The 12,435-nt window shown below is 34.7% G+C and overlaps 3 protein-coding genes across 3 annotated transcripts; all 3 read right to left on the bottom strand.

The window, feature by feature from the left end:
• Nucleotides 1-1,041: 1,041 nt before the first annotated feature.
• LOC123702574 lies at nucleotides 1,042-3,101 on the bottom strand. The gene is made up of 2 exons (XM_045650348.1): nucleotides 3,029-3,101; nucleotides 1,042-2,987 (listed from the first exon to the last, which is right to left on the bottom strand). The coding sequence occupies exons 1-2, from the start codon at nucleotides 3,099-3,101 to the stop codon at nucleotides 1,042-1,044; spliced, it is 2,019 nt and encodes a 672-aa protein (XP_045506304.1).
• An 888-nt stretch (nucleotides 3,102-3,989) lies between these two features.
• On the bottom strand, nucleotides 3,990-6,847 carry LOC123702489. The gene is made up of 3 exons (XM_045650266.1): nucleotides 5,488-6,847; nucleotides 4,991-5,181; nucleotides 3,990-4,222 (listed from the first exon to the last, which is right to left on the bottom strand). The coding sequence occupies exons 1-3, from the start codon at nucleotides 5,728-5,730 to the stop codon at nucleotides 4,195-4,197; spliced, it is 462 nt and encodes a 153-aa protein (XP_045506222.1). The 5' UTR covers nucleotides 5,731-6,847; the 3' UTR covers nucleotides 3,990-4,194.
• Nucleotides 6,848-7,331: 484 nt separating this feature from the next.
• On the bottom strand, nucleotides 7,332-9,621 carry LOC123702572 (piggyBac transposable element-derived protein 3-like). Its single transcript, XM_045650346.1, has 2 exons — nucleotides 9,426-9,621; nucleotides 7,332-9,157 (listed from the first exon to the last, which is right to left on the bottom strand). Exons 1-2 carry the CDS (start codon nucleotides 9,466-9,468, stop codon nucleotides 7,332-7,334), a joined length of 1,869 nt encoding a protein of 622 aa, XP_045506302.1. The 5' UTR covers nucleotides 9,469-9,621.
• Between the last annotated feature and the right edge of the window lie 2,814 nt (nucleotides 9,622-12,435).

The following is a 12,435-nucleotide window of genomic DNA, read 5'->3' as shown; positions in this document are numbered from 1 at the left end:
CAATTTAAAGAAAATTCCTCCAATTTCATGTTAAAAAAAAATTCCCAAAATGTATGTTATTACCCATTTATACATATATAAAGTGAATAGTTTTAACGCCCGAAAGTCTAATACAAAAGGCGTTTTGGATATGAGAACACGTCGAATTTAGTTCTTTATCCAAAACACACGATTATTTAAACTTTGGGGCGCTCGTGCATGAAAATTTATAAAAATTTTGGGATTATTTTTTTAACTTTACATTTCAGTTATTTGCATATATAGATGTTTTCACCGTATAATGAGAAGAGTACGAGATATTTTAATTAAAAATGCTTTTAATAACCGAATTAAAAAAACTTATTTATCTCAATAATTTACGTGGAAATCATCTATATAAATAAAACAATCGTAATAACAATAAAATTAAAAAGCTAGAGAAATTTCCCAAAATGTATGTCATTACTCTTTCATACTTATGTAAAGTGAATAGTTTTAAGGTAAAGTGCCCCAAAGTCAAACAAACGATGCATTAAACTTTGAGGCGCTCGTGCGTTAAAAATTTCTAAAATTTTGGGAAATTTCTCGTTTTACATTTCAGTTCTTTGCATATAAAGATATTTTCACCGTAAAATAAGGAGGCGAGATATTTTCAATAAAATATGCTTTTAATAACCAAATTAAATTTAATTTAATTACCTCATTATTTTACATGTAAAATTATCTATATATTGCATGTAATAAAAAAAAAAACTAGAGAAAATTTTTGATAAATTCATGTTATGTTTTAGTTACATCATATGTTAAAAAAATCACATAGAATTTCTTAAACTTTCTGTAGTTTAATTTTTATTTCATTTATACATGTGAGCACAGTAAAATACGTAGGAGTAGAGATATACGCAAGAAATGGCCTTAAGGCGCCACATTTCCAATATAGCAGCGTGCACGACAAAGAAACGAGGTGCCGAAATTCAACCCGTAGAGAAAAAATAAATATCACCAATTCTTCAACTCCTGGAAATTTTCTAGGTAAAATCTCTTTTGACGACCAAACACACTCTATTTACTGGCTTCCGTTCTTTTCTGTTGCATTACTTTATTTTTAGCTGCTAATTCACTTTCAGTTACTTTATACTGATCATTTATAATTTTGCAAGTCTTTCTTATGAAAAGACTACTGAGGCTCCGTATTAAATTTTCTGTCACTTCAACATAATGTTTTTGACAACGGAGCCATGCAAAATCACAGTTAATATTTAACAGCAAACAGCATTCTTGCCCAATATTTAACTTGTGTATCCTATTAGAGATATAATATTTTTTTGCATCATTCACACATTGGCATAATTTTTTAGATGGATATGTTAACGTTCTTTTATTTTGCCACCACTCTCTAAAGGATACATAATTATATAAGTTGTCATCCTTAGGATCATCTATGGACAAAAACTGTTTGCAGTTAACACAAGTACTTTTATTTAATAATTTTGCAGCTAAATAACCACTGACATAGACAACTGGTTGGTCTTCAAATGAGTACAAATCCAATTCGTATTCCTCTATTGTAGGATCTTCGGGAAGTGACAACACAGGGTAAGAAATGTCACTAGAATAGTATCCAATTTCAATTTCTTCCAATAGATTTGCTTGCTTAGCTGATTTGCTTTCTTCTTTTCTACTTAATCGATTTAATTCCACAAAAGTCATAAAAAGTTCATTTGAATCAGCTTCACAATTGGAACCGCGGCTATGTGGACCTGTTAAACCACTTATTATACAGGATTTTAACGCCGCGGTAAAGTGTGAGCATGTCGGATTTTTATTTGTTACACTGTGTTGTCGAATGTTGCCAAACTCCAGTGAGTCCTGGTTTAATTGCCTCAAATTCAAATATTTAAACCCAGCTTTACTCAAAAGATTCCAAATACCTTTTAAAGAGTTTAAAGATATTTGGAATCCTTTGATGCAACGAACATTCTTAGACTCTTTAAATGTTGTTGCATTTATGAACTTTAGGGTTTGCATTGCTTGTAAATAATAATTCCAGGACGCAACATGATTTGTTTTTTCGGAAACATTCTCCCGAATACCCTTTTTAATATCTTTGGATGAAGCAGGGCCATTGGTACAATCAAATAATTTATCTAATTGTTCTACAACATATGCAGTTTCACCAATGGCTTCTGCATTGTCATCCCTCCATGCCATCATTTTAAGTACTGCTGCCATTGTATTGCTTAAAGCATGTGCTGCATACTTTACTTTCATTTTTATTTTATAATTTGGGTTTACGACCAATGGAGTCAATTTATTAAAATTTAAAAAACTTCTATTTCTCTCCTCAGCTTTTTTTATATGACTCCATTGGCCCAATTTTCCATTAAATTTAATTAAACCAGCATTATAAAAATTGTTACGGAGGGATTTGAATAAATGAGGTATGTCATATATTATATTAATTTTTTCTCCCTCCGTCACGAAATAATTTTTTCCCCGATCCAGATTGCATAAATGCTTTAATAAATTGATGGCTCCTACATTTGTAGGGCCTTGGTCGCATACAATAGTGATTACTTTAAAACCTGTCTCGGAATTTTTTTTTATAACTGTTTTTATAATACTGGCTAGCTTTTGTGAGGATATCGTGCCTTCTACGAAATAATGGCCAATTGGCTGTTTGAATTTGAACCTTAGGCCCTGGATCATGAATACAAGGGCATGGTCTGCCAACTGATTGGTTCTTTCCATGCCCTCTCCAGGGCCATGGTCATCATGGTCATTATAAATTAAACACTTTTTTAGCGCAATTTCGTCAAACAAAATTGCACAATATTTGTCTTGTTCTTCTAATTGTGCAGTTTTATGTGTAAGGTTATTTAAAATATTATCATATATCCCTGGTTGTATATGAAGTTCTTTCAACATTCTCTGCAAAGTTCTTTCACTTGGTAGAGGCAGGACTTTTTGCATGTACCTATATGCTTTTGGAGATCTCTTATAGATCGCTAATCAAGCATGCGCGATCGCACATGGTAGTGGACAGAACTCCATTTGAAGCCGAGTGCGCTGGCTGGCGGGCGGTGATCGTAGGCGGGGAAGGGATAGGTGAGCATGGACATCATGGATGGACAGAAAGAGTTGTGAACTGTCAGGGGTCACCACTGTGGAAGGAAGGAAGGTGGAATTCCTCAATCGAAAAAGGGAGGATCCTCGACCAGTCTACTCGACTGGCCGGCCGTGAAGGCCCCAATGGATGATGTCGGAAAGTTGTATATATAGCTCTGTAGCGAAACATTTCGCTTGCGCGATTCAGAGCGAGGTGTCGCTACAGGGGGCAAGGCCGAGGTTTTCGTGGCAACCAACGAGGACATAATCATCAGTTCGCCATCAGAGGTACTTCAATGCGTGGCCACCAGTTTCGAGGCCAGCAGAATGCAGGTATGTCTAGACCTAGAGGAAACCAAAGGATAAGCCAACAACCAAATGTTCACATTATGACAAAAAATCAGCCTGTAAATTCAGTAAATACAGAAACATTTTTTCGTGACTAATAAAATTGACCACACAATTTTATCTTGCCATAGTGACTTTTATATAAATTTTTCAGTCAATGGTACAACATTTCCATTTTTATTAGATACAGGCGCATCCTTGTGTGCAATTAAATATAAAAATGTCTTAGATTTGAATCTTACGGTATATCATGAAGACATAATTATCAATGGTCTCGGGGGCAAAGTCCAAGCAATAGGATACGTGTATATGCAATTGAGTTGCGATGATTTAATTATTAAACACAAGTTTTATGTATTTGATACATTGCCAATTAGGTGCAGTGGTATAATAGGTCGAGACTTTTTAAGAAGGTTCAATTATTATACTACTACTAATTTATTAACTATTATATTACTACTATTAATTATATATATACAGTCTGCAAAGGACATTGTGTATATATTTAAAGTTCTATTTATTTTATTACATAATTTAATTGATTGGGAATAAAATTGTCTGGATTCAAATAGTGTTTTATTATTTATTTGTGGTAGAACGGAAATAGAGACAATCTTATAAGTCATTTCAATTATTGTTACCTACCCAAAAGCCATGCAAGTTCATTTTCTCTATGCAATGCTTGCATGTAGGTATTAATATTGCTGTTTTCCCAAATAAATGCATCGTGAGTTGCTCCTCCGAATTTGGGATTAACAGCTAATATTCTGCAGTTAGCATCACAAACCTGAAAGATAAACTCAAACTTTTATTTATTCAATTAGACTTCTTGTAAAAGCACTTTTGAATCGACATTACATTTTTTAACATTCACCACCGATTTGGAAAGCAGTATCTATGGAGAAGAAACGGAAAGAAACTTCAAAGTTGCTCTTTTAAAAAATTATAACAGTTTAATAAAATATTTATACATAATAATAGAACAGTAACATTTAAATTATAATTACCATTTGAACATTGATAGAATGATAATTTTTTCTCATCATCATCATCATCAGCCCATATATGTTCCCACTGCTGGGACACGGGCCTCCTATGAGGGTACAGGCCATAATCCACCACGCTGGCCAAGTGCGTGTTGGCGGATGACACATGTCGTCGAACTTTTTAATTCTTCGACATGTCGGTTTCCTCACGATGTTTTCCTTCACCGTTCGAGCAGTGGTGATGTTACAACATGCGCAGATAAATTGAAAAATCAATTTATTACCTGCGCGCTCGCCTGGTCTCGAACCACGGACTTATCGATTCCAAGTCCGAGGTCTCACCACTGAGCCACCACTGCGCTAATTTTTTCTGCAAAAATATAAATGTTCTACATCTTTTTTTGGCTTAAAAATTTTAAAATGACAACCATCTATACTGCCTATCACTCCTGGAATTCCATATAAAGCATAGAATCTGAAAAATAAAAAATTAAGTGAATACTCTTATTGGGGATACCTAATACACATGAGTATGTATATATAATGTTAATTAACAATTATTTAATTACCTATATTTAATCTCATCCCTCTCAAGGTGTGATGCTGGAAATTTTATGTATCTCCTCAAAATGTTTGGGTGTGTTAATGCTGTGGTTACTTCGTTAATATACACACTCATTGTTTCTTGGGAGCAATGATTGTCCTCTCCAATAGTACATTGGTAACCTCCTTTAGCATAAAAAAGTAGTGCACACAGTACCTAGAATTGATTATCAAGTGAGGTATGAACAAATTATTATCAAATTATTCACAGTTTTTCCAGTAGCGTATAAAAAATGTAGTATATTGATTATGTTTTTCTTTCGTTTATGTTTAATTGTATAAGTGTTATTAATGTGAATGTTGTGTACACCTATAATTGATAAATACATTAGATACAATTAATTAGATAATATCTTCTTATATATAATGTAATGTGTATTTAACTACTGTTGTGTGTTCCATAAATAAATAAATAAATTATCTTGGGGCTGACTTGAGACATAATAACCTAAATTTTACTTACTTTTGCTTCAAGGGAAGTCCTTTGCGTAGATTTCAGGCTTGTATGTTGACGCAAAAGCTCACACAAATCAACAAAAGCTAATTTTGAGAGCCGATAAAGTTTAACAAATCGACGCTCAGTAGTATACCGTAAAGGGTCCATTTGGGATCGCATGTGAGCCTCATGTCTCTTTTGAGCATTTCGCCCGTCAGCTAATTCGGCCTCTTCTAGCATATTAAAAGCGAAATATGCTCGTGCAGACATTTTTAACTTATTTTTACAATTTAAGCCACTGAACAAGTAAATTTAAGCGAGTTCACTGATCTTTCACGAGATTATTTACCGTGAATGACGTATCTATTGTCGGATAGTTATAAACTATGACATATGTCAAAATTAGAACTCATGGTGCAAAAATTGTATGGTTACTACAGCGAGTGTATTACAGTTTACTATACGTTATCTACTGTAGTATACTATTGCATCTCATGGTAGGCTTTTTAGTTCCACTACGGCACACTAGGGGCGCTGTACGAAATTTCATACAAACCGCTTTCTACAATCGCTAGCGCGTATCGTGTGCTTAAACTCATGGTAGATACTACAGGTGTGTCAATTTCGTCGATTTTTCTTTTTAGGCAACTCTGCAAAGTAGGCATTTCGTGTCTTTTACGTAACCATGGTTCGGTCAACTTCTCTGAATCATTCTTCACAAAACATCGTCTGCTTATTGGTTTTCGCCCCAGTTCCACATTATTATGGACGTATATTACGTATGAGTTTATTATTTGAATGAATTAGTTTATTAGTTGAGTATGCCATAGAAGTAGCATAAAGGCCATCTTTGCGTTTTTCTATTACAAGACATACTTCCACACATTTGGTCGAACGTATCCACAGCACCCTTAATGTCTTTTACTCCAGGTTTTTCTACCTGCTTCAAATTCAGATCATTTTTGCTTATTAAATGTATGTATTTCTTCTTAAATGTAAAATGTAAATCCGGAGATGCATAAAATATTGACGTCGTTATCACTCCTTCAGGATTAAAGTAAAGCTGCTAACTATTGCTGTAAAACAAACCGAGCTTTGTTTCTTCCTGTGGCGTCGAAAAAATCCTGTGTTGTCGATTCGCATCAATATAGCGCAATTGGTAACATTCATCATCATTGCCTTTACGTCTATCACAGACGATTTATGGTGTGTTGCCTGAGCAATGTTTCTGGTGTCCAAACAATCCAATGCGGGATCGACACACCTTTTCGCAGGTCGGACAGGGGAAGTTTGCAGAAGCCGATTCAGAGTCGTCTTGGTGGCGTTTCCTCCTTCTGTCAGAGTCTTGGTAACATTATAGGAAAACATTTAAGGCCAAAAAATGCTGCTTTAACCTCCTCACTACAGGGACCACTTTTTATGTCAGATTCAATTCATATTCAGGATTTAAGCTGTTTAGGGGTTACTTTTTAACTGAAAAATTACTGAAAAAAATCTATTCCTGTAACAAAGAGTTTTTCCTTATGTCCTGCCACTAGGACAGATGCAGGCTACTTATATTTTCAGGACTATTTTATGTTCTGCATACAAGACAATTACAGCCAATGTGAGTATATTATTGTGTAATGAAATAAGATAAGCCTATAAAGTACTCAATTTTTTATTGAAAAAACATATTATTAAACTTTAAACTTAACTTTTTCGTTATTTATTTTGAACAGATAATATTTTTATAACATTACTTATTGATAATTGTACATAAAATCAGTCTCAATAAATCAGTCATCAACAGTTATAGAATCCTATCTAGCATACAATCAAAATTGACGCCATTTGCGTAGCTATATAATAATTATGGATTATGAAAAGCTTCAAAACAATTTCTCTGAGCCGTGAAACATAAATACACAGCACATTTTTTGCAGGTAACTGTAGTAACAACCCTCATTTCTGCATCTATTTTGCTTTGAGCTGTGTTGTGGCATGTGATTAGCTTTTTTTTGACGAATAGCTTTGGTTGGTAAAGGAACTATAGTAGTCTTACGTTTCTTGTGCTTTGGTAAAAGTTCTTCGAACTCATCAGCAGGGTCATCTGTATCTGTAGAATCTAAGTTATCAGCAATCAACTTTTCACCAAGTTCCATCTTAAATTCACGAATGCCTATAACGTTTTTAACGCCTTTTTTCTTCTCTCTCTGTTTGAACTGAAGGTATGAGTTAGCAACAGCCAAGTCTATCATATGAGATATTACTCGTATTGTCCACTTTTTTGTTCTGTTACGTGAAGGGCATACAGCTAGCATTCTATCAACTAAATCTACACCCCCCATATTTTCGTTATATTCTTTGATAACTTCGGGGCGTCTTACACGTTCATACACTTTGTTTTTCTTCGACCATCTTTCACACTCATCTGCATGTGTATTAGATAAACGCGTTGACAACATCACGACGGGCTTATTGTCCATCCAACGTGTCACTGCCATCTTGCCATCTGCTCGTGTTTTTATTTCGCAATAACCACGTTGCTTTTTCATAAAAATCTTATCTTCTTCCATCATACAGTTTTTGGGCAATCGGTTTCTCATAATTGTTCCAGTCGCGTGAAAACCTTTATTCAATAATTCATCACACAATTTGATAGTGGTAAAATAGCGATCAAAAAAGATGTGGTGACCAGGGACAAGTGCTTCGGTCAGCCGAAGAATAGCTGCTTCTCCAAGACCAAAACCCATCTGTCTAATTTCTGGAAAAGTTGTGTCTCCTTGATATATCTCGAAATCTATAACCATTCCCTGAGGCGTTGCTAAAACAAATACTTTTAACCCTAAGGGATTAGGTTTGTTAGGGTTATATTGACGAATACAACATTGACCAGTAAACGGAATGATCATTTCATCAATAGACATTTTTGCTGTGCGAGGTTGAACTAAACATCCTTGTCGTACTTTCTCGAAAAGGGGACGCACTTTCCAAATCTTGTCTTTTTGACGCTCTTCGGCGGTAACATCAAGATCATAAACCACTTTTAACGACGTTCTAATTGCGTAAAAACGCAGACGTGTCATAGCTGAGGTAATGATAGGCTGTTTCCATTTAGACGACCAATACATGTCTATTTGAGGATATTGCAATGAAGCCATAATCATTGTCACTCCAATATAAACTTTTAATTCCTTAATTGTAAGACCAAGTGACCTGCCTTTTACATGAACTGCTGTTCTGTTTGTACAATCTACAATTTTTATAAGTATTTGTTCATCTATATAACGTTCAAAGAACTGTTCGTATGACCATCCATGGTCGAAATTTGGCACGTATGTTGGTTCGTATAGATTTATTTCGAGAGGTTCAAAATTTCCAGTCCATAAATCCACAACATCAGGTTGAGATTGAGACGGTATTTGTCTGTAGGTTGGCTGAGCTGACCTTCGAGGGCGACGAGAAGATCTTGCTCGGCGTAAACCAGAGCCAGTGGCCTGGCGTATTATAGATCCACTCGATAAAGCCGGCGATGGTGGCTCAACAACATCATGGGAGTCTGAATTTACAGAAGAATCACTAGAATCATACCTTCGACGCTCTTGTGTAGCCATTTCCGTGGGTTCATTATATGTGGGATCTTGGGTATCATCGTCGCTGCTAAAATCGACATCAGATTCTTCTAGTAATGCTAGCACGGTATCGTCAGAACAGGCTAAAACAAATATCAAATAAAATATTATTTACATAATTCCCTTACAGGTACCTATACACAGGACATAACAATATTATTTCAAAAGTAGCAGTCTGCATGATTCCTAAATACAGGACATATAATTTTTATCCCCAATGAAAAGAAAATCATGGCAGAATTCGCGTAAATATTGACAAATCAAACTAAATCTGCTATTCGAAAACGTAATTTGAATAAGTTTTGATAGAAATAGCAACATTTTTATAAGATTCAGAAAGATTGAACTTACCAATGCCCGAGCGCGGCTCGACACGTCTGGATCTCGAAGCCATTTTGGCAGAATTGACCTTCAGTTGAGCTGTCAAATATTTTTCTATACCTACAATAATCTTCAATAGATGTCGCTAGGGGTTTTTATTTGACGTGACGTGGATATTTAACTCGCAAGATTTTTTGTATTTTTATGTTCTATAGGTAGTACAAGTTCAGTGAGGAGGCTAAGAATTCGGCGGAGGCCGCTCGCAACTGCAATTCGAAGTGAAGGCAAAATACGCTCGAATATTGTTGTTTCTGTTGCACAATTCCCGCCGCGCTGCGAAGCCGCGCGTGAGTTTGTGTGAATAGTGTGTAGTTGTGTGAGTGTACCATTATTTATGCATTTGTCATTATATACCATATTGACAAACGCATTTCTTTTTATTTAGGAATATAATGTTCCTTATTTACTTTATTTTAGCAGCAAACTTTGAGCAATCGTAAGTGTATGTGCAGAATAGCAATGCGTTTTTAGGAAATTTCTCTACAGCACTTATATCTTATTTTATTTTCTCTCTTGATATTAACATAGATAAAAAATTGTTCAAAAAAAGGAACGCGGCTTTTGTCTAGAAAAAACCACAGTTGTTGAAGACATAAAAGTATCAGTAACTAATTGGTTAGATAACAAAGTAGTAAGTTTGTGTTCCACTTATGTGGATGGATAATGTAAATAGCCGTTCAAAAAAACAAAATCGCAGATTTGATGTGCCTTGCCCCAAAGCAATTACTGTTTACAACAAATACATGGGGGGAGTTGATTTGTTAGACGCTATGTTAGGCTTCTATAGAATTAAAATTAGAAGCAAAAAGTTGTACCACCGACTGTTTTTCCATTTTATCGATCTCACATACGTAAGCAGTTGGTTGCTTTGGAGAAGAACCAAGAAACAGAAAGGTCAAGATCTTTACATCCCACTACTGGATTTTAAATGAATCTTGGCCAACGTGTAGATGCGCGAAAATTCAAGAGTGTTTACACCAAACACACGTAATCGTGGACGCCCGGTTAATCCGTATGTCGATGAAGTTAAAAAAGGAAAACGGCGACGACGCGGACGTAAAGGACTGCCTCCTGTAGACGTAGCCGGAGACGGTTTCCTTCATTGGCCCGACTGGAAATCGGATAGACAAATATGTAAAATGGAAGGATGCACCCAAAAGTCTCAGGTTATGTGTGAAAAATGTAAATGTTATTTATGGTTTAACAAGGAAAGAAATTGTTTCAAAATTTTCATAAATTGTAGTTGTCAATGCATTTAGATTTTAATTAAATTTTCGTCAGTTTACTATTGTTTTTTATTGGAAAGGTAAATCTAGTACATAAAACTACCGACTGCATAGTGTTCCAAATATGGATACCTTTCCATATCAGACCTAGAGTCCATAGTATTCTATATTTGGAACAATTACATCCCGTCCGATTAGGGCCCTTCTGGCCTCCTCCACTCAAGCGACAGCTCAAGCCGAGGTTCGTGGTCCCCGTCAAGGGGGGACGCCCTTGTGCATGTCGCTACCAGGGTGAACCTTCAGTTCACCCCCGCGTCCGCGTTAAAATGTAGTAGCCCTTCTGGCTAACATTGAGAAACACCTTACAATAAAAACAATTACATTTACATATATATTTATTGATTTCTTATTTCTATCTTTATTTATGCTGTTCAAATACGTATTATGTTTTTTTTCAAATAATTTAGAAATTCCATGCAGTAAAGGGTTAGGTACCTACGCAAAACTCATTAATACCTATCAGTACATAATAATTTAGTGGTAATAAATAATAAAATATACTAACCTAATAGCTAATATTTATTTATTCTGGTAGGTACCGATAAGTTATGACCTCAGTTCAAGGCTTCTTTTGGTTTAGTACCAGAGCTTATACTAACGCCTGCATATAATATAAAAAAATAAAAACGAAAATTTCAAAAAGGGATAATTTGCGCCTGTAATCAATTAGTAACATAGTCAATTATTTAGTGTATCTATTTTTTTTCTACGAATTTATTTAGCTCAGTCGGCCGCGAAAATTCCAATATTTTAAATATTTTTTTAAAAATCGTGTTTTTGAAATAAAACTCTGGGTGTTCTACTCGTGCATTTAAAAAGAGAAGCTCCTTAGATATTTCCAATAAAACAAGGATGTCACTTTTTCGGGCCCGAAAACATAGGTACAGTGCAACGCAGACTAGTAATCGTCTAACACTAACGAACGAATTGTTATTAGTTATTACCATGCAAATATATATACTTCGTATGTATGTAGTTAGATTTAAGTTACAGATTATGTAATATTGACATGATTTTAAAAGAGCAACTATGGAGTTTCTTGCCGGTTCTTCTCCATACTGCTTTCCGAATCGGTGGTAAATGTTAAAAATACTTATGTAATGACGATTCGAAAGTGCTACTAAAAGTAGTCTAATTGAATAAATAAATGTTTCAGTTTGAGTTTTGAGTTTATGGAAGTTACTTCCATAAAAATTAAATTAAATAAAACAAATATAATATTTTGCTGTATAATTTGGCGTTAAGAATAAGAATAAGAATAAGAATAAAATAAATTTTATTAGGCACACCAAATTACCACCACCAACACAAACAAAGAAACAAAAAACAATATCAAAATACACTCTTAAAATTAAACAAACATAAAAATTAAACAAACATAAAAATTAAAATTAATATAATTTGTGTGGCGACTGGCGACCTAAAGGGTAGGTAAGGCCGCTCAGCATATGCTATGCCGATGCCGTTACGTCCAGTCATTTGAGGAATTAATGAAGTAAAATATCAATGTGTTTTAATAATATTTATTTATCATTACAATGCCAACTGCCTTTACAAAGCAAATTATAAGATACAATAACAATAAAAAGTAACGAAATCGTTTCACTGAAAATATTTTACCCTTTCGTATTTAAATAGTTTAAGAGTACTTGAAATATGAGATCGTGGTCTAGCGCATCCCTGTCATACAATAA

Source organism: Colias croceus, chromosome 23, assembly GCF_905220415.1.
Source record: "Colias croceus chromosome 23, ilColCroc2.1".
In the NCBI taxonomy this organism is placed as follows: Eukaryota; Metazoa; Arthropoda; class Insecta; order Lepidoptera; family Pieridae; genus Colias; species Colias croceus.
This window is presented reverse-complemented; position numbering and strand designations above follow the sequence as displayed.